Source organism: Apteryx rowi, unplaced genomic scaffold, assembly GCF_003343035.1.
Source record: "Apteryx rowi isolate R43461 unplaced genomic scaffold, aptRow1 scaffold_121, whole genome shotgun sequence".
In the NCBI taxonomy this organism is placed as follows: Eukaryota; Metazoa; Chordata; class Aves; order Apterygiformes; family Apterygidae; genus Apteryx; species Apteryx rowi.
In genome coordinates this window covers 1322913-1344966 of record NW_020447431.1, presented here as the reverse complement: position 1 = coordinate 1344966, position 22054 = coordinate 1322913, and the positions used below count along the sequence as shown (strand labels likewise).

At 35.4% G+C, this 22054-nt stretch overlaps 1 protein-coding gene across 1 annotated transcript in view; it reads left to right on the top strand.

The window, feature by feature from the left end:
- Positions 1-20422, top strand: part of GALNT3 (polypeptide N-acetylgalactosaminyltransferase 3) — a 24675-nt gene extending 4253 nt beyond the window's left edge. The window contains exons 2-11 of the mRNA XM_026091014.1: positions 7533-8137; positions 10382-10554; positions 11778-11927; positions 12170-12404; positions 13215-13332; positions 13722-13922; positions 15057-15188; positions 16091-16192; positions 19207-19359; positions 19905-20422. Coding sequence (XP_025946799.1) covers positions 7626-8137; positions 10382-10554; positions 11778-11927; positions 12170-12404; positions 13215-13332; positions 13722-13922; positions 15057-15188; positions 16091-16192; positions 19207-19359; positions 19905-20027 — 1899 coding nt within the window. The 5' untranslated portion in view covers positions 7533-7625 and the 3' untranslated portion in view covers positions 20028-20422. The remainder of the gene's footprint in view (positions 1-7532; positions 8138-10381; positions 10555-11777; positions 11928-12169; positions 12405-13214; positions 13333-13721; positions 13923-15056; positions 15189-16090; positions 16193-19206; positions 19360-19904) is intronic.
- Positions 20423-22054: the final 1632 nt, after the last annotated feature.

Sequence of the window (22054 nt, the reverse complement as noted above, 5' to 3'; positions counted from 1 at the left end):
CCTCACAGCTTCCCTCACGCTCCCCCCCTCACACACACCCTTCCCCCCCCACTCCCATCGCATCCCCCCTTGGGCCGGACCCGAGGGTCTTCCAGGGGGCCGGGGGGGCCCAGCTCCGCCTGCCCCCCCGGGGGAGGCGCGAAGCGGAGCCCGGAGCTCGGGCGGCGGCGCAGGGCTGCTGCCTGCCAGCTGGGCAAACAGGTCTCCAGGAAACGCTGGCCAGCGGCTGGATGCAGCATCGAACCCCGGTATTGACCGAGGGAGGTGTCCCTCACCACATGCCGATCGCCTCCAAATATTTGTCCGTGGTACCGCGTTGATTTGATAACAGCGGGGTGACGTTTCCATTGAGTTATTTTGCCACCTTCCTCTGGCATCTTTCATCCTATGTTATTGATATTGATTAGATAGAAAATATCTTATTGGAAACATGAATTCTAAGTGTTCATCTCAGTAGTGTTTTACACGTTAGTCTTCTCTTACAAAATAGTATCTTTTGCTGAAAAATTGCAAGTGATACTGATCTCTTCAGTCTTGACTAAAGCCATACTTGCAATACTGCTGAGCCTAGAGCCAGAGCTAAAGACTCAGCCCAACAGAACAGCCAATTTATGGCTTGCGGTTTCTTTTTTTAGCTTAGGGTTTGCCTAGTGGCCTGGTCAACTTGGCATGTGCTACTGTCTTCTCAAGGTTTCTCAATAACATAGCAAAATGATAATTAAGATAGTTACAGAGAGCCAGACTCAGTATTTTTAGTGCACTTGGTGGAGGGCCAGATGAACAGCTTTCCTCTCTCTTGTAATTGCTGTCACCATTTAAGTCTGCCCCCTTCTTTGGGGGCAATACCAACAGCAGCCTGGATCTCTTGACTCCTGTTGAAATAGAAACAGGATATAACTGTCCTTTCTGAAAGTCTGCTGTTCCAGATGGCAGCCCTCTGCTTAGCGACATTACGTTGTGTTTTGCACAAAGGTGTTCCTTGGTCTATCAGTCCTGGGAGCTGGTATCTAGTGCAGGGCTTCCCCTTTCTTCAAAATCAAACTAGAGATTCATGTTTGTCCTGTGAATTGCTGATCAGGTACCTGCCAGCGCTGATGAGTTTGTTGTCCTAATCTGCTTGTTCCTGTGCGTATCTTCTAGAAGATTTGAAAGTGCCTCAAGTTTGTATACTATGAAGTGCTGTATTTTGTCCACTTGTGTAAAACACATTTTTATTCTCTTGCAAAACTGTCCTAGCATTCTGTCTAGCTCAGAATCTTCTGAAGTTTTGCTGATATCATGTCACAGCTGTGAATTCTGCTTATACACAGAGAAATCATGTTCACAACAAATTGAGTGTGGAGAGGAGAAAAGAGAAGACACCTTTGGTAGGTTCTGGCAAGATTAATTTAGGTCCTGAGGCACAGACAGGAAAACAAAAAGTTCCCTTTGATATTATCCAGGGATTATTTGCTGGTGCCTAAATAAAAATCAGGCACTAATCCATCTAAGTTAAAACAGCACTCTACAGCTGATATGGCACTTGCTATCTTGGCACTTTTAGGGACAGTCTGAAATTATTTTATCAGAGGCCCAAACCAAACTGGTCAAGAAAATAGGAAGCTGCAGTGTTGCATGAAATTTAAATTTAACTCAAATTTGATGCAAGTTCATAGTTCCAAGACTGTAAAAATAAGCCGTAAATCTTATTGTTATTATAGTTACTGTATACTTTTAATGTACTAATTTCTTGTTATGGGGAGCTTTTTTTCAGTCTCTGCCCATTCTGTATAGTGTTTAGCTCTAGAGAAATAGTACCAATGCTTATTTGGAAAGAGTTTTTAGAAACACTTCCATTAGAAGACGTAGAAGAGGATACTGGTGGGGGGAGGGGGCATTTGTTTGCTTGTTTTTTTACTCTCAAGTAAATTGCTGAAGAAGATAGTTTACAAAGTTGGAATACAGCTAGGCATTCCTGACTGCTGATGCTGATCTGAATTTCTTCAGGGTATTATCAGCCAGTTATTTCTCCTGATTTTTCCTTAATGATCACTGGGGCAGATTCCTTCCAGTCTTTGCTAGAATAGTCCATGCTCTTAGAATTTCTAAAACTACAGCTCAGGAACTGAATGCAGTCAGTATTCCTCTTACAGCTTCCTCTTTTCAGGAGTAGAACTAAATTTCCACTGGCTGAGCTTCAAAGAGTGTCCCTAGAGGAACAGCATCACGGGTCTGTGAATCTGTATTTCCTTTAGGCTTGTGTGCCCTAACTAGGAGTGTGTTCAGTAGGAATCCTTAGTGGGGCAGATAGGCACRGGATCTTTTGTTGCAAAGGAAGAGATGGAAGCTGGCAGACTGATTCTATTTCTTCTTTTTACCTGAAGCCTCAATCTGTAACTTCTTCATGCTTCGTTTTGTAATTTGTTCCTTTCTTTAAGCTAAATACTAATATTCTCCTAAACAGTAGCATTGTTTGGTAATCTTAAGCAACTCTGTCTTCCCCCTCCACCACCAAGCTTCAGAGAATGTTCTTGATTGTGTGGAGTGCCTTGCTATTCCATGTTCACCTAGATCCATGTGAAAAGTTCACTCCGAATTTGACATTTCTTAATTTGTCACAAGAGCTGGTAATGTGGGTGGATGTTCTGGGAAGTGAACGCAACTAGTTTTGTTCAGTGACTTTTTGCTTGTAGAAAAATCTCCCTTTCCATGGTGGCAGAAGAAGAGAATATCACTTTCCTAAATTATAACTTCAGTAGTTAATATATTAATAACACCTACACTGGTATTCATAAAGGAGGCAGAAAGCACTGTCTAGCATTTTAGATAACCTTCAGAAATAGCAATGGTGAAAGTAGCATTTCTTATTGGTGAAGTATTCCATGTACATAATCTTTGGCAGATTTGTGTTAATCTGGTGAGAACAGCTGATCATCAGTATGAGCTCCTTTTTCTCAAGAATTTGTTCAGTGTTTCTGTTCACACACATGTTAAGGGGAACCTTAAGGTCTTTATGAAAGCATTGTATACTAACCTAATGAGAAAAGATAGACAAGCTTTTTAATGAGACTGATGCAGGAGTTACAGAAGAAATTAAATTAAGGGTGAAGCTAAATTGGGTAGTTAAATAGTTGTGATTAAAGTCATTCTTAAGGCTTAAATTATTATTTATTTCTTAAGTATTTTTTTGTTCCATAAGGAACATTTTCAAGTAACATTAGAAACCTCTTTAACATGCAGATAAAATAAAGATATATTTTTGTTAAGTTTTTATTAGAAAAATAAGGTCAAATATAGTATTGTTAACAGTAACACCAAGAAATTTCTCCTTATGAGGATGATCTAAAAGAATTTCTGCTGATTAAAGGGTAGCATCATTAAGTAAATTAAAGGCTGAAGATAGAGAAGCTGGGGGAAAAAAAACCCTGTAACCTAAGATCTACCACTGATTTGGGTTATTTTGAAATTTTTATTTTTTTTTAAAAAGAGTGTCTACAGTGCTGTTCAAGCTAACTAACAAAAAGTCAAAGTTGTCTGCATGTTGGCTGCCAGAGTGAGGCTTTCTTGTAAACCAGAGTTTTTGCAGACTGACATCAGAGTTAGTGGGTGGCAAAATGTAACGTACAGTGGATACTGAATTCACACACTGCCTGTGTGATGTGGTTTAGAAGTAGTGTGGCAGCTGCTTTTTTGGCACTTTTTTAGAAGACTTTTATAGTGCATATTAGTTTTCTGGTTATTTTCTTCTAAAAATTTTCCCCTAGAATGAAACTTCGGATGTTCAGGGCTAATTATTTCAAAGTCCTATAAGAAGAATACTGTCAGTGAAAATAACACTAACTGAATAGAAGATGAAATACTTAACTAAACAGTAACCTCAGGGAATTTAATCATGCCACATATTTCTTGAGCGTGTCCTGGACGATGGAACAGTACCTTGATCTGTGCTTACAGACATGCCATAAAAATGTGTGAGGAGTTTGTGTGGAATAAAGATTGCACTTCTGACTGCAAAATTATCCTGGCAAAATCCCTAAGGAAGATGCAGCTTGCTTGACAGAAGTTCTTTTGACAATGTAGTCTGTGTTCTGGAAACTGCTATTATTTTGTAAGACACATAGCTCTCCTCTTATTATAAGCAGCATAACTATAAAATATTTTGTCAATAAAATTACATTCAGGATTTGTCTGTATTGAAGAGTTTGCTGTATGTTTGTGGCAAACAAGCCCATGCTTGTCCACTTCACTTGTGCTGTATGTGCTATCCCAAGGCTATCCGCTTCTTCTTCACCCTATGAGGCATCGCTTGTGATTGTTTCTATTTGTAGCATGCTGCCATGTATGCTACTGCAACGCTATGAATCCGCATTGAAAGGGTAAGTTGTGCTGCTCTGCCTGCGCAACCCACTTAAGTGAGTTGTCTGTTCCTTTCTTGGAATAGACACATTTCACCTGTGCATTATGGCAACCCGCTGCAGCTGGTCCTGCGCAGCCAGGACAGACATCTCCAATACAAGGAGATGTGGTGTCAGAGGGAAGTCAAAGTGCATGCATATAAAAGCGAATATAGTTATGAAGGAAATAAAATGCTGCATGAATTGCTATATATTCTTGGTTGCTCATTAAGTCTGCTTATTACAGCCTTGAACAACTTGTCTGAAGACAGATGCATGTAACACTGGAAGTATAAGAAATATTCTGAATAGATTTTAGATTTTGGTTATTTTGGTTTACAGGTATCTTGAATATTATGTTGTACAGATCATGAGTATCCTAAGGATTTGTATATGCTTAATTTGTACAGGAGATATTCCCAAATAAAATTAGCGCTAATTAACACTAAATTAACCCTAGCACTAATTTAGTTTGTTCACATTTTTGGTAAAATGTACAAATGTACTTCAAAAGTTTTGTGAAAAATAGGTCAGTGTGTAACCATCAAAGCCATCAGCTCCAAAAGATTTCATTTATCTGAAATATGTGTTAAAATCTATAGAAGAAATCTGTGGTGTCATCTAGTTCATGTTTCTTTTTTGTCACTGGAAACATGAAGCCAAATTTCATGTAATATACATAAAATTGAAAAAAAAGTCTGATGAGGCAGTGAGCTTAGTGTAAGTAAATATTACTGCATTGAAAAGTTAAAGATGGGCAATGGAAATCTGACAACTGAGACTTAACTCTCTCTCTCTAACAATAATTGATAAAGTAGTTAAAAGGTTTTTTCAGGTACTAAAGCAGAGAGGAGATGTATAGCCATATCATGTATTTTTTCTGCCATTTCTGAGCAATCTTCTGCAAGCTCATTAAATCAAAAAGAGTCAGTCTTAAGTATTTGACTCAAGTGCTGATAAAGTTCTCAAACAGAAGGATAATTTCAGTGTCTAACAGTCAGTGTTCCTGTTTGGAATTAACTTTAACCTCTGTTTTCATGATATATCTCATACCATAATGTTTATTAAAACGTAACTGTTCTCTTGTCGTGGACAAACATAGCATCCCTTTTCCAAGAGCAAGAGGCCCAGAGGAGGAGGTTGGAAAGGATTGTTGCTTGTTTAGTAATACAAAAGAAATTTGAGGGCAACGATGTTTGGAAACAACCCTGCTGCCCCCCGCTTCCCCCGGCCAGATGTTTGTCTGATTGAATATGCCTCATGACTGCTTGGTGAGATAAAGAAATTCCCAGATCTCTGTTGTAATATTGAATCCCTCAAATATGAAAAACATGTTTCTTTTTAAATTTGAGGAAGATATATTCTATATTGCTTATCAGTTCCTAAGATTTAAGATTTACGAATATCCGTATGCATGTGCACGGATAAACAATAATGTGTTTTTTATGGTGCCACAGAAAACATTCATGGTAAACAGGTTGCAGAGGCTGTAGACAGCTGAGCCCTTGCAAATCTAGCAATAATAGTGTTATAAGTTACAGTCTTCTTGCTGGGTGCTGAACTTGTACATTTTCTTAATGTTTTACATTGCAATAAAGCAAGGCAATTTTTCATCTGGCAGTTTCATAAGTTGATTACAGTCCTTTCCCCAGGAAAAAAGCCATTTCTGTTCTCAGTGGTGCTGTACAGAGGCATCAATATTGTAGTGCAAAGCCTTCAGCACTAAAGTGTGGAAAATAATGTGTGAGATTGAAGTTGGTTGGGTTTTTTTTAATGGGTTTTCTTGGAAGTCTTGTGAGCCTTGTGAAAGGTATTTTTGATACCTTTTAGTATCTTATGGCTGTGCCATAATGAGTTTAGAGATAGTTCCTCCCCCTTCATCCTTAGACCAGTAGGTCTATGGTAAAACTACTGTGATTTGAACGTATGGTTCTATTAAAAAAATGGCATAAGCTTTGAAATAAAGTATAATATGAACAAGTCCTGATGCTTAGCTTATCCCACAAATTCTTGAAGGAAAGCAAGTGATTTTTTTTTCTTTAACTTGTATATCTTTCTGAGTGTTTGTTATTCCAGTTAACAAATGAGGAGTCTGTATCTATTTTAAAAGATGAAATAGAAAAGTAGCTTTCTGCAATTCTGTACAGTGGGAATTAACTATGGCTTTTACCTGGATGCTGCTCATTTCTTTTCTCAGTTCACATACATACAACTTATACAAAAATAAATTGCTGCTTTAAATTCAGGCTGGTTGCCATTTTTTCCACATCTCATAAACTGCCAATTTTGCGGTGAAAACTTAATTCAAATCACTTGGATGCTGGTAGTGCTCAAATGTTTTTCATGGTTCCCTATCTTTCAAAGCCACTGAGTTTTTGCTTGTCTCTGAAAAAGTAGTGGCACAGTTCCTGAAAGAGAACTCTTTGACATGCTCTCTTGATGAGTTGCAGCAGCACATGCCAGAGAATGCAGTACAGGTGAATAAAAAAAAAGTAGGAAATAGATACTAGTTGCTCAAACTAAATTAACCTACTCCAGATTACCTGTATGAAGTCTGCATTGAACATGTATCCCAGATCACTAAATGAATCTAAAAATTTCCCACTCAGAAATTTGATTACTTAAGTTCGAGCTTGAAATTGAAATATTTTTAAAATTATTGGGAATTTCAAAATTGGTGTAATAAGATTCAGTGGATTGATTTGAGAAGTCTTTCTTGTCCTTTACAGTTCACATTTGATGTGGATCTTTATACGTAGAACCTACCATATTGATCCCATCTGGTTTCCTTCTATTCCATTGTTGTACTAAAATTCCCTGCTTCTGGAAGACCTAGAGCAACACTTTCCTCCTCTAATTTTTAAAAAACGTAGTTTTCAAGATTGGGAAGAAAATTTATAACTTTGTCTAGAAACATTTTTATTTTATTCTTGTTGGTATGCTTGCTTTCTGGTTCTTCTATTTGAAGTGTTTAAAAAAAATGGGGGAACATGCATCTTGGGTATCTTGGAGATCAGTTTGACCTAGATTTAAGTGATAAAGACATGATGTTTGACCATTACGACTTGTAAATTAATTCCTAGACATTCACTTCTTCTGGTTTTATGTTGTTGTATATGTTAGATGTCTAAATTAATACTTCTTTATTTCAATTTACAGGTGTTACGATTTCAAGAAATTCTGTGACCTAGTCAGTATTAAAGAACGTCATTCCCAGAAACTTTTTTCTTGTGATAAACTTCTAAAACTAGCATGGCTTTGAAAAAAATACTTAAACTATTCAAGAAATTAATTTTTCACTGGAAACTTTGGAAATTTAGTATTATTGTTCTTGTCTTTCTGGTATTTTTGCTTTTATTACAAAGAGAAGTTGTCATTGAGGATTCTAAAGATGAAGCAGGAATTGAGCCAGTTGTGGGAAAGAAAAGTCACGTATTAGGTCTCATGTTAAATGCAATGAACAATATCAAAGGTGCAAAACCGAAAATGCAGATAAAAGCACCTGTTAGGCAAACTAAGGTTCCTGGAGAGAGGCGCTGTTTGCCAGGACACTATACAGCAGTGGAACTAAAATCCTTTCTGGATCGACCCCTTCAGGATCCTAATGCTCCCGGAGCTTCTGGTAAAGCGTTTAAAACTATCAATTTAAGTTCAGAAGAGCAGAAAGAAAAAAAACGTGGAGAAGAAAAACACTGTTTTAATGCATTTGCGAGTGACAGGATTTCTCTGCACCGAGATCTTGGACCAGACACTCGACCTCCTGAGTATGTTGAAATCTGTATGTGCTGAGAGTTGAAAAACTTGTCAGAAATGCAAAGATGTGCAAAGTGTTTGGATTCAGCGTTAGGTGATAGTTTAGGAAGGGGAGTCCCTTAACTATACATAATGATTGACTGATCCACAGTGCCAAAGCCAAGAACGTTTAGAAAGGCTCACTTACTTCATGGTTGTTGAATTCAAAGCAGCCATATTTAAATAACGTTTTCTGGCTTTGCCTTTAAGCTAAATTTTCTCAGTGACTTTCTGAGATCCTGCTAAGTTTTACTTAAAGAAAATGAAAAATGTGTTTGATATTTTTACATTTTAAAGATCTTTTTTTCCTTTTTTAGTATTACATATTAATAAAAACCACTAGCATAATTAATAATTAATGAATTAACTGGTAATAATTAATAATAATTAATTGGTAGTAATTAATTATTAATAATAATTAAGGAATTTTAAATTGGTGAGGAAGACAATGGAACATCTCTGCAACCTTATAGTATGGAGAAATTTTATTAATGAAACCTGTAGGACCTGGGGGTGGGATTGTTTGGGGGGGTTGAGCAATCTTTTAGTGTCAGAAGTGACTAACCTTCTTGAACTGCTGCTGTTAGTATGAGCACCACGTTACATGCGGTGCAGCTCACAATACCCTGTGGTAGAGGGTAACTGATGAGATTTGGCTTGTATATTTTGTTAGAGCTTTGGCTGTGGCTATGATATTTGGCTTGGGAGTGTTCCAGTCTCTAGAGTTGACAGACAGTAACAGTTAGTGTGTAGCTTACAGCATGCAGAAGTGTTGTCTTGTTGATCTTGACTTGGAATTGGGTTTAAAGCTCTGTTTAGAATACATCAGACTTGAAAAACTAAGTTTAAAATCATTGCCCCTAAATGGGATATAATTCCCTAAGCATTATAGGGTATTCCTGCAAAATTTTGTAGTGCTGAATTAGATTTATTCTCTCTTTTCAAACTCTGCAAAGCATATGATTCTATAAATGCTTTACAGGCTTCACAGAAATTTTGGAGAACTAAATATTTATTTAAAGAAACCTCCAAAATGCAATCTTCTATTTAAATGATGTTTGCAGAGATTCAGGGGATTCAGTAATTAATAGGGATTTTCTTTCATCTTTACGAGTTTTAAATCTATGTCCAAGTAATAATGGATGAAAGTTACCATCTGATGACCCCCTAATATTCTCTTCTTAACTGATTTGAGTATTTCACTTACAAAATTGTTACCTTTATTGACAAAAATATAATACTGTCTTGTCTCTAGAAATCTTGAAAAACTTAAATATGAGGAACAATATTTATCATTTAAAAATTAGATAAGATTTAATCAAAAGAATTGCAGATTTTTAGAAACAAATCTGATTTAGGTGTTAAAGGTTGAATGTTTCCCCTCATGAGAGGACCTTTACCTATATTCTTGTAGATAGTGGGAGATGATTAGCATTAATGGCCAAATAATGCTCGGTATCTTACAAACTGTGAGTAGAAACCATCTTTCCTGTCCTTCCTTGAAAAGCTTGGAAGGTTCTGGACAGACAGTCTTCAAGTGACACAAAATTCTGCAAGTGTGGAATTATGCTATTGCTCTGCATTTTTCTGTTCTAAATATCTAAAGTATCTAGATAGTAATATGTTGGTATTGTTACCAACATTGGTATTACACCTCTTGAGAGAGTAGGAATACTTACGTACAGCTTCCTCTGGAGGTAACATTTTCATAGTCTCCAGTATGGAAAGTCTGGAAATTCTTTCACTCCTCAAAATTTGTTCTATATTAGTTCTATAGGTTAGCTACTCATCAAGAATTTTATAAATGTATCTTCTGGTAAATATCTGTCGTCTTATTTTTGGATTGCACTTTTCAACAGTAGTGGTGTCTTAACTTTTCAGCTCAATGTCTGTTGGACTCAATAGAAGTCATATAGTTTTGTCTGGAAAAGACCCGGGTGCTATATCAAACGTACTCAAATGTTTGTGAGGACAAAAGCAGGATTGAGCTAATTGTTCAAGTAGAATTTTTATTCATCAGATTTTTAAAAATATTTTTTACAGCTTTTCCAGTTAATACTGGCTTTTGTGCTGTAAAGTTTGGCTAGAAATTTTAGAGGCTGAAACCATTTAATTTCTGTTCTTTAAACTTTGCCTTAGAAAGAGAAGGGTTTTTTAAGAGTCTGAGTCAAAACTTTGTGTATATTTTGTAACATCTGACACTTTTTAATCTGTAGATGTATTGAACAAAAGTTTAAGCGTTGCCCACCGTTGCCAACCACAAGTATTATAATAGTTTTTCATAATGAAGCATGGTCCACTCTGCTCAGAACTGTTCACAGTGTGATGTATACATCTCCTGCCATACTGCTAAAGGAGATTATTTTGGTGGATGATGCCAGTGTCGATGGTAAGGAAAAGTTTTTCTATTTTGCCTTGGAATGTGTTTTTTTGATTTAATGCATGTTAAGTTTGTATACAGAAYTGATTAAACAAGGATATCTCTTTAGTACCATTGAGATATGTAACAGTATTTGAAGTGCTTTTGTTCCTTTCTTTTTCTATAAAATAAAAAATAGTCGCCCCCTCATCTTGTCTTCATAAGGGTGATTGAATATGCAATTCTTGTCTGCTAACAAGAACAAACTAATGGGGTTTTTAAACCCCATTTCTGCTGATTCCAATTATAACCTAATTTTTTAAGTTGTCTAATGCTACTTAAACTGCATAACTGGTAGCATGACAAGTAACACTCTAATGTGTGTTTAAAACTAATTACAGTTTATGGAACAAAGTATCCAAGGATAAATCAGTCAATGCTTATAACAGCTTTCAAAGATTTTATCATATTGATTACCTTTATGCAAATGAATTTCCTTAATATGAAGGGAAACTTATTTCCTAGAATGTAAAATTATTTAATATAAAAATAATCTTTGATACTCAACTTGAATGCCAAAAATAATTGAATGTATACTGAGAGTGATCACAAATGAAAGTTCGGAAAACTTCATATGCTTAACTTCAGATGAACACATCTGTGTGTACATGCTTAGTACTGTACTCAAACTTATTTTTAAATCTTTTTAGTATATAGACACACAGATGTGACATGTATTCTGCAGTACAGTTAAAAACTAAGGGGCAGGAGGATGTAGGATGTTTAAAGTGGAATGTAGGATTGTTTTTCAAATTTTGCATATCTAAAAAGATTTTTGTGTAGTTTCTGTCACAAATATTATAGCCTTTGAAAACTGTATTTAAAATGTGCTGTAATTAAGGAGAAACAGTTGCAGGTGCTGCAGATAACTTGAGTAAGTAAGTACACAATCTATTTGCCATGAAAATGGGTTTTGAGTATTTTACTGTTGATACTGCAGAACAGATGTACTAGAAAATGTCCTTTTATAGAATATTTTTAGCACTCTTCCCTGTCCCCTCTCCTCCAAACAAACAAAAATCAGACACTAAAAGTAACATTTGACTATCAGGAATTGTTTTCTGCTTTGATGTAGAGGTCACTCCTTGCATTAATTAGAGTGAACTTCTTTTTTACCCTGTTAGTTTAGTAAAGTGTAAGTAAAAGTTTAGGCAGTATATACTGAATATCCTAAAACTGATTTCTTTTTTTAGAGTACTTGCATGATAAACTAGATGAATACATGAAACAATTTCAAATAGTTAAAGTAGTCCGTCAAAAGGAAAGAAAAGGTCTAATCACTGCACGGTTATTGGGAGCTTCAGTAGCAACAGGAGAGACCCTTACCTTTCTGGATGCTCACTGTAAGTGTAACTACACCAGGTCTGGTTTATAACATCGTTTGCTTTGATTTAACCCTGCAAATATTTGTGAACATTAACATTGTGTAATCTCTCCAACCGCTATTTTATATTTAAAGTATATTGGCATTGCTATTTAAAGACATTGCATAGTTGCTTCCTGTGGGCATGTTAAAGTAGTCTGTGTGCTACTATATAGTGAAGTCAAAATTTAGTGCTTGTTCCAATTTTTTCTTTCTCTGCAGGTGAATGCTTTTATGGATGGTTAGAGCCGTTATTGGCAAGAATAGCTGAGAATTCTGTTGCTGTTGTAAGCCCTGATATTGCTTCTATAGATCTCAATACTTTTGAATTCAGTAAACCGTCTCCTTATGGGTATAACCATAACAGAGGAAATTTTGATTGGAGTTTGTCATTTGGATGGGAGTCTCTTCCTAAACATGAAAATAAAAGAAGAAAAGATGAAACTTATCCAATTAGGTAAACAGAATTTGAAGACTATTTTAAGTGCTTCAGTTCTCATGCTTTTTGTTATAAACAGCAGTTTTTAAACGAACTAGTTATTTAAATGAGTATGATCAAAAGTCTTAATGTCTGAGGGTTTTTTTATAATACTTTCCTTAAATAGCAGATAGTAAATTTTAAAGCTTTCATAAAAATATACATAGCCTCCTTAAGGCTATGCATTTCTTTTATCCTATATACAGTAGGAAATATGTACATTACTGTGATTTCAAATTTGAGAAAGGAGCCTAGAAAAGAAGTTCATAAGCAATTTCTGTTTTTTTTTTCTTGGGGAGGAGAGGATTATAAGTTGTTCTTTTCAAAGACGGTATGGCAGATTCTGGATCCCCCTTCATCATTCCCAAAATTATGACAATAAAGGTTAAGAATCCTGAAAAACTAGACAGTTATGGTGGTGCATTCAGTGATAAGTGTATGTGCTTTGACCTCAGACTGGTTACTGGTCTAGTAGAGTAATAACTTTGCTTGATATCCTCTGTACAGGGAAAAGTTGCTATTTCTCCTGATGCTGTCTATTACTCCAGCAGTCATTTGTCTAAATCTGTTTTTAATAAATGATGATAAAACTGTCAAATGAGACTTGATATGGGTAGATTTAATTGCTTGAGATATTAACTGTGCTAGGAAAATGTATCAATGCAGTAAAACACTAGCAAGTTCATTGAAACTTCCTAGAATAGTTGTACAGAGATTTTAAACCTATAGTTAACATACCTTAAATGCAGTTTGAATCCTGATTTCCTCAGTAAATTTCTTTTTTTGCAGAACACCTACTTTTGCTGGAGGTCTCTTTTCAATATCAAAAGACTATTTTGAACAGATTGGAAGCTATGATGAAGAAATGGAAATATGGGGAGGTGAAAATATAGAAATGTCTTTCAGAGTAAGTTTAGCTACTTAATTAATTCTTGGGTTGAGGTCTCTATGCTCATACTGTATAGGATGTTTGAGGGCAGATTAGTCGATCTTGACTTCTCTGCTGAATCAGCCAGCTAGGACATAGAAAATGGGAAATGAATCACTAATGATCTATGAAATAAACTAAAAACTTGCTCAGTGAAGTGATTTTTCTAAAATGTTTTCAGGGTTGATAGCCAAAATGTATGTTTCCAGAGTATACCTGAATAGGAAATTCACTTACGGTACTCCTAATATATGCACTGTTGCTAGTTTTGGGGGGGGGGGGTTTAGGTAAACAGTAACATTGCTGAATTTTTTTTCACCCTTCTAATTCTAACTGCAGCGCACTTACACAAAAAATGTTATTATTAGGTATGGCAATGTGGTGGACAGTTGGAGATCATGCCTTGCTCTGTTGTTGGCCAYGTCTTTCGCAGCAAGAGTCCTCATACTTTCCCCAAAGGTACCCAAGTGATCACACGTAATCAAGTCCGCCTTGCAGAAGTCTGGATGGATGAATATAAAGAAATATTTTACCGAAGAAATACAGAGGCAGCAAAAATTGTGAAACAAGTAGGTGGTGGTGGTGGTATTAGAAATCACGCTTGCTGCGTTGAAAGTTTTGGTGAGCAAAAGTTATTTATTGACAAAGTACGTAAGAATTCTAGATATTTTAATGAAAAGTCAGGCAGAGTTCGTTTTGCTTAATACTGTAGCCCCAAAACACTTAGGTGTTTGGGTGATGGTTACGATGGGTGATGGTTATGGTGGGGTTTTTTTGATTGGTAGAGTTTTTCATGCATTCTTGAAAACTCTGGGTTGTTTTCATTGAACAGCTATTGGAGCTATTAGAAAAATACTGAACATAGAAAATGCAAATTTCTTATTTTGTGTGAGAAATGTACTGTCTCATTTTTCTCAGGTTGCTTAGTATTTTTGTCCTAAAAATAGCTTTTGTTGTTCTTTAACTGCAAAATAAAGCTTACTCAGTGATATCAGTGCTACTTCTATCTGATTAAAACCTTAAGCTAAATTCAGATTTGGGGCAGGGGTTGGTTTGTTTATTTATTTTTATGTGTGTTCTGGAACTTAGGTGTTCTGCCAGCTGGAACCTATACTTCACTTTTTGAAAAGCCAATTTTTCTCCCTTCATGTGATGAAGTTTTGAGAAAAATAATATCACTAACAGAATTAGCTTTCTTAAGTATGCTTAATAGCTAAAGATAACTGCATTTGCTCTGGGAGATTCTGCATTATACTGACTATTATGCTGATTATTGGATTAATCCAATTCATTATTTCAGCACATTATTTTTGGTGAGATGAGATGTATTCATCTAGCTTTATAGCTGTGGTCAATATGATCTTTACCTGTGTGTTGTTTCCCCTCTTAACGGTGCTGTGCTAAATCACTCTTGGGACTAAGGATGCTTGTATTGCTGCCACGTGGCAAAGTACATTTCCTGCATATGCTTTGAAATGCTGTTTGCAGGAGATCGGTGGTGTTATGCTACTGGAAAAAAAGCAGCATTGATGGTGGTAATTTAGTATATTAAAAAAAAAATCAACAAATGAAGCTTAAAATCTGTTTAATAATACTATACAGAATATCAGTACAGAATGTCATAGATTTATATGTACAACGTTGATATTAGTAACCTGAACACAGTCCTCTTCCATCTATCTTTCCTTCCTTCCCTTCATCAGAAAACATTTGGAGACATCTCAAAAAGACTTGATTTAAGGCAGCGTCTGCAATGTAAAAATTTTACATGGTATCTAAATAATGTTTATCCGGAAGCATACGTGCCAGACCTGAATCCTTTGTTCTTTGGATTTGTAAGTTTATTTCTAATTTTACTTACTTTCTATAGCATTTCAGAATTCAGAAAGTTCGCTAATCTTTTATTCTACTTTAGCAATCATTACCATTGCTCTAGTGTTTACTTTCACTCTGGACAAAGAATCTCTTCTGCATATCTTGTTATTTAAATATTTTGACACTCTGTCAATGCTGATACGAAACTTTAGCAAACCCTTGTCCTGACTAACAGTAGCAACTCAGCCTAAGATGAGCAGTGTTCTGACCATTACTTACAATGAAATGACTAAGTCAGCAGTGAGAAATTTTCTGAATTGTCAGAGTAAATTTAGCTTTAAATAGTAAGACGTTTGAGGGAATTTTTATTCATGTTAATGAGGAAACCTGTGCTTTGACAGCTGTTTGCTTCTCAGAATTAGATTTGTGGTGAGGGAAATGTGTGTTTAAAAAAATAAACTGTGTGCAGCTGTATACACCAGTGTATTTTTTCTACCAAATAACTTCTTAGGTATTACAGTCCTAAAAATAACAAAATATTAAACAACTATTTCTTAATTTCGGGTAAATGTGAATGTTTAGTATGTATTTGCAAATAAAACTTTCCCTTCCTCCAGTTTTGAATATTTTATGTTTATTTTGTCAAATTGTAGTCTGAATAATATGGTAACCATGCACTAGTAACCTGATAATTCACAGTGCGTGGCTGGAGATAACCATTACACAGTTACTAGGCTTTGGCTAGAAAAGATTAACTGAGAGACTTGTATTTTTAAATCTGAGCATAACTAAGTAAAAATGACTTAACAGTTGTAATTGTTGTCAAGCCAAAGGATTGTTTTATATATAAGCGAGGCAATTTAATTCTCCTCATCCTCACTGAGTTTTTATTTCATTTTTGCTGATAATGCATTTTCTTCAGTTAAAAAATATAGGTAGCCGCACCTGTCTAGATGTTGGTGAAAACAACCATGGTGGCAAACCCCTGATTATGTATTCTTGTCATGGACTTGGAGGAAATCAGGTAAAATATTTGATACCTAATTTTTATGATCTGTTCAGCTTTCAACTTTAGCATGTTAAAGCTTTACATTTATTTTAGAGAAACTGACTCATTTTTATTATGTATTTTTCTCGTGTATTTCACACTTCATATTTTTTATAAAGAGTTAACTCCTATATATATTTACGCAAGGAATCTTCTAACATTGTATGTTCAGCATGCGAATTCACATTTTATGCTTCTGGTGGTGGGACATTAGAAGCACAATGGGATAGCTGTATGCTTATAGTATGTGTTTGTATGTGTTTCCTAGAGGTTTTTAAAATTATTTCAAGTATTTTATGTCTTGAAAATTATATTCTTTCAAAAGTATGCTATAGGCACCTTTGGTATCTCCACCTACACTATGTTACATTGCAATCATTACGCCAGGAAACAACTAGTAATATTTAAGCTATGGAATTGCCGACACAAACTTTTGAGAACTTAGTTTTATAGTTAAGCCTCAGTTTTGGACTTGAATCAACAGAATACAATTGTTCTGAGAGCAGCATACAGAACCAGTTGGACGAAAACTCTGCATGACAAAATACGCAAATTCCTCTACGATGCAATTGCACTTCTTCACTTGATCTCTCTTTTCTGCTATGCACAACCTTTGCACCCTACCCTTACTACTTTCTTGTAAGTGTTGTCTTCTTGTTTCTTCCTTTCCTCATACTTCCTCCTATTGCTTCTTTCTCTGCCACCAGGACTCGCACTGTCCAGGAAGATGTTGATGAGAATCCTGTCAATGGGAGACCAAGTGGCCAGGCGTGAGCCACCTTTCCTGTCACGATTGCAGCCTTGTAGTGTGAGGTCAAAATGGTCTACCCTATACTGGCTAATGCAAATGAGTAATATGACTGAATTTGTCCAAGAAGAGCTCTCTCTAATCCATAGCTCTTGAAGGCAGCAATGGTCTTCTGTTTCTTCTACAGTATGACTTGCAATATATGTCAGAGAGTGAATCCCTCAGGCACTACTGTAATACTAATAAAGTATCATCTCCCTCCCTGCCCAGAAACACATAACACTTTAAAGCAACAGAGAAGTATATGGGGAATACATTTTACTAACTGGAGATCCTTAATTATTAAAGCTCAATAAAGGTTTAAACATTTTAGTTAGAAAATGGTTGTAGCAGTTACCACTTTGTATAAAAATTTGCTCCTAAAAGCCATCCAGTTAATGGCATTATGAAAAGTCAGATACCTTATCCTGAAATCAGTTGATGCTTTCCTAATTAATTTCTGGGGGAGCAGGAAAACTATGATTTAAAAACAGCTACCCTGTTATGTTGGTATTTCTTACAGTTTTTCATTTTTCTTTGGATTCTGTTTGTGGATTAATATTATGTATGCCTTTTCAGATTGTCACAGTCCCTGATGCAGGAACACTGTACTGAGATATTATATTAATGCATTGAGATATTATATTAATGCATCTGTTTTATGCTTCTATTATCATCTATTTCTAAGTTATCTTAGGGCATACTAAAACTCTGTTTTCAAGTTTTATAGTTTTTGCTTTTTCTCCTGCTGTACAATAACAGTCTGAATCCCTTTAAATGCCAGCCTTCAGAGAATTTTAATATGGATTGTGCTGGTGGTGCACAGGAGTTGTACATATTTGATTACTTAACCCGTTTCATAGCAATATCCTGTTTTCAGATGTTTTACGTTCTTTGCCGAACTTTAGCAGTGTAGGCTGAAATTTTCCATTCTACTTGTCCTCTCAGTCCATATGTTTGAGATGGGAGCCTAGTTTTCAGACTTGTAGAGCAATTGTTTATCATTCTTCCTTTTTGGCATAGTGAATGATATTCTGGAGCTGGGATCATACCATCTCAATATAATCTCAATATCCAAACTAAGGTTCATTAAGCTAGCTTTCAACTCTTGTATTCAGGACTAGTAGAGATTTTGGAGTTCAAAAGATGAATAAGAGCAAATTAAGTCTTTAGAGTAAATTATTATGGCTAAGAGCTAAGTGACAAAGCAGGTCACTCCTTTCAGTATCCCTTTCAGGCAATGATGCTGGGCACAAGAACTAAGAGTAAGATACCTGTTCCTCAATGCTATTCACATTCATGCCAAGGCAATGAGGAGAGGGAAGCTGACCAATTGCACAGGTAGATAAAAGCCACTGGGAGCTAACTGAACCTGGACTTAATAGTCAAAGGAAGGATTTGGTGAAGAAGGCTGGCGTGTGGAGCCAAACGCATATAATGGTAGGAATCCTGCTGTTTGAAGAAGGAGAAAAGGAAGAGACCAGGCTAGAAAAGAGTAAGACCAGAGGTATAACAGGACAGCTGTGTCTGTAACTACTAGAATCCCTTTTAGACCTGAATTATGGCCTAGAATTCCTGAGTCTTAAGAGTAGTCTGCTGTCAGGAAATAACAGTAGAACTCACTGGCAAAATACGTACTTACATTATACTTTTCTAATGCCTATCTCGCACAGAACATGACAGCATCCTATTGTTAGCATTTATTGTTTAATTCAAGCAGTAAAAGTTGGCAAATGGGAATCAGTTTTGTTCCACGTGATAAAATTTGTTTTCAGTTGCTCTAAGAAAAATCAAAATCCCACAACAAAAATTGAATAAGACTTCTAAAGTTAAGAAATAACAAATTTAAAATTATCCATGAAACCACCTCCACTCTTCCTTTTGTCTCCTTGTGTTAGTTACGATTCCTGGGGAAGCAAGCAATGAGATCTTGCCTCATAATGCCTTTGCACCAAGTGTTTTTACATGTTTTACTTTAAAGTACTACTGACTATATTCAGTTGTATGAACATTCAAAAATGCTTTTATATTTGTACTTTTTTTATAGTGTGTATGCTAAATATTAGAGAAATGATTTCTTAGTTTCAAATTGTTGAATAACAAAATAAATCTATTTTTCTGTGTATTGGAATTTCAAGGGATTAATTTAGTTTGATATTCTTGTTTGTATTTATTTACTAATCTTTTAAAATTGTTTAAATAGTATTTTGAATATTCTGCACACCATGAAATTCGACATAACATTCAGAAGGAGCTTTGTCTGCATGCTTCGAAAGGACCAGTACAGCTTCGTGAATGTAACTACAAAGGCCAGAAAACCTTTGCTCTCAGAGAAAAGCAATGGGAACATCGAAAGGTATTTAGACTGTGCTGTGAACAGGCATCTTTGTGATCTTTTATATCAGTTCATTCTGGTTTCCAGTAAAAGAGAAAACCCCAACAAAACAAAACTCTGAAGCCATTAAGGAGGAAGTTCAGTTCTGGGAGAAGATGTAGATAATTTCAGCTTTTAGGTTACCAGGTTAAAACTTGACGATTTTGCTATTGTAAATGTAACTGGACTGATGGCCTTATTCTACTAAAGTAGAAACGTCACTTACAAAAACGATTGATATCCTGTAGTGTGTGTATGTGTCTGGGCAGTGTGCATCTGGAAGTTGGACCAGATTTTTTGTATCTTTTAAAATATTTAATGTTTTTTCTTCCTATCAACACAAGTTCACACTTGTGTACTCCTAGAATTCTTTTGCTAGCCCTATTCTGCTCCATCTGTATGGCCCAACTCTTTTTAATGACAATAAACTTGCCAAAAAAAAAAAAAAGGGTAAATAGCATGCTCATTGGATGCTTATTTTCATTTTGGATGCTTATTTTCTTTTTTCTTCCTTTCTCCCACTTTAGGATCAAACACTGTACAATGCAGCACTACACATGTGCCTTACAGGAAATGGAGAGCATCCGAGTTTGGCATCATGTAACCCATCAGACCCCTTCCAGAAGTGGATCTTTGGTCGAAACAATTAAGATTTGCTATTTACAGACTAGGAGGCATTTTATTAAAAGAACAGATGCATTCTAAACTGTGACCATATATGTATACTGCATTTTTTAAGTGATGCAAAGTTTAAATGTAAAGTGTTTAAAACAGTTTCTTTTCTCCCTTTTTTGAAGTTGGATATAAAATGTGTCATCAGAGATCCCTTAGGAGACTTATACCAAAGAATGTTTTGAGGTCTCACAATTAAGAAAAATGTTTACAGCCTTTCCATGATTCTATGTTAACGACTGATTTATGGATGTTACAGTCCCCCGTCATCTGGGGGACCAAATATATATTGTTTTTCCACATATTGTAAGGACTTCTGAGGAAGGCTATTTTTTTTTTCTGTAGAGTTAGGAGAAATTCTTGTATACTGTCTGAAAACTAAGATGATATATATATGTATTTTATATATATATAAAATGCTTAATTGCTTGACTTTGTTTAATTTTTTTCATCATTTATTTTCCTCAGTGAACCTTTCTCAATATTTTTTAACTTCTCTCACTTGAAAAAAAAAAAGAAATATTTGACTTTCATACTGAAACCAAATGGGCCACATTGTGCTCAGCTTCTATCAAGTCAATCCTATTGTTGTGGATGAGTTCCTTCTCCCTGAAATATATTATTTATGTATGATTCTTTTAATGGAAAATCTGCTCATCCTGATCTTAATCTCCTTTTATTCAGCTAAAACTTCTTGTATAGCTTTTCTTATAATTTCATGAACTTTGAATTTTATGACAAAGTTATATCGTAACAGATTTCCTGAGCTGCTTAACATTAACACATTTTTCAAGTATTTTGTTTATTATTGCTTTTAACTTACACATATCTACTAACACCACTTTTCTTTCTATGGTCTGTAGTGATTTGTGCAATGTTTACCTAACAGGTTTCTAACTTTATATGTCCATAATTTCTTGTGAAAACACTTATGTCTTAACTTTTTTATTGTTGTTTTCCCTTTTCCAAAGGACAGCTTATCAGTCAAAGTGAAAACTTTGCCCTCCTAACTGTTCTGCTGGCTCTTTTAATGAAATATTTTATTCTTGTAGTATCCAGAAGTATACTCTAATAGAGCATGTAGAGCTGTGGCTTTGTAAATAGCCTTCCTTTGATTAGGGACTTTAAAAATATATATATGTCTTCAGGTATTTTACTATATGCACAGTTGTCAAACATCCTTCACTTGGTCTTTTATTGCAGTCACCAATCGTGCCCATTTCCTGACCTTCTTTAATGAAGGTATCTCTTCAGCATAAGAAATGTCCTCTTAAGGAACAGAGGTGTAACGTTGTTTAAAAATGTCTGCTTCAGGGTATGTATGTGAGAGTAAACACCATTGCACCCTTAAAGTATCTAAGATCACATAAAAACTGCACTTTAATAAGGTAAACTCCATTTCATAATAAAATTCTGTAGTTTGATTGGAGAAGATTTAACTGGGTGATGTGAATTATAGAGATTTAAATAAACCTCAAATTTGTGTATTTTGTGATATGAGGGGAACGTGATTATGAAATAAGAATCAAACTTCCACAAAGTGAAGGAAGCAGCAAAATAAAGATAAGGAGAAGATTTAGTGTAATCTGTGCCATTGTTGTTATTAAGTAGTTATGGGAAACACATCAAAGGTAAAAAGGCATTTCGATTTGGCAGCCTGTCAAAGGAATTGCATCAAACATCTGTAGTATCTATTTAAATAGGAAAAAAATGAGAGATGTAAGAGCAGCCAGCATTGCTTAATAGTAAACTCTTTAACAATCTAAATCTCAAGAAAGGTGCACATAAGAATGGAAAATGGAACAGTAAGATCAAGCCTAGTTAGATGCAGCTAGTAAGGAAAATAGTATTTTCTTTAAGTACTGTACTTGTAAGAGGAGGAAGATAAAGGAGGAAGTCTCACTTTTTTTAAGGTGAAGACAAAATTGGCTGCATTATCAAATATAAAGACTTAAAATGAAGGGTTGGGGACTAATTTCAAATTTGATTTGTCCTGATGAACTGT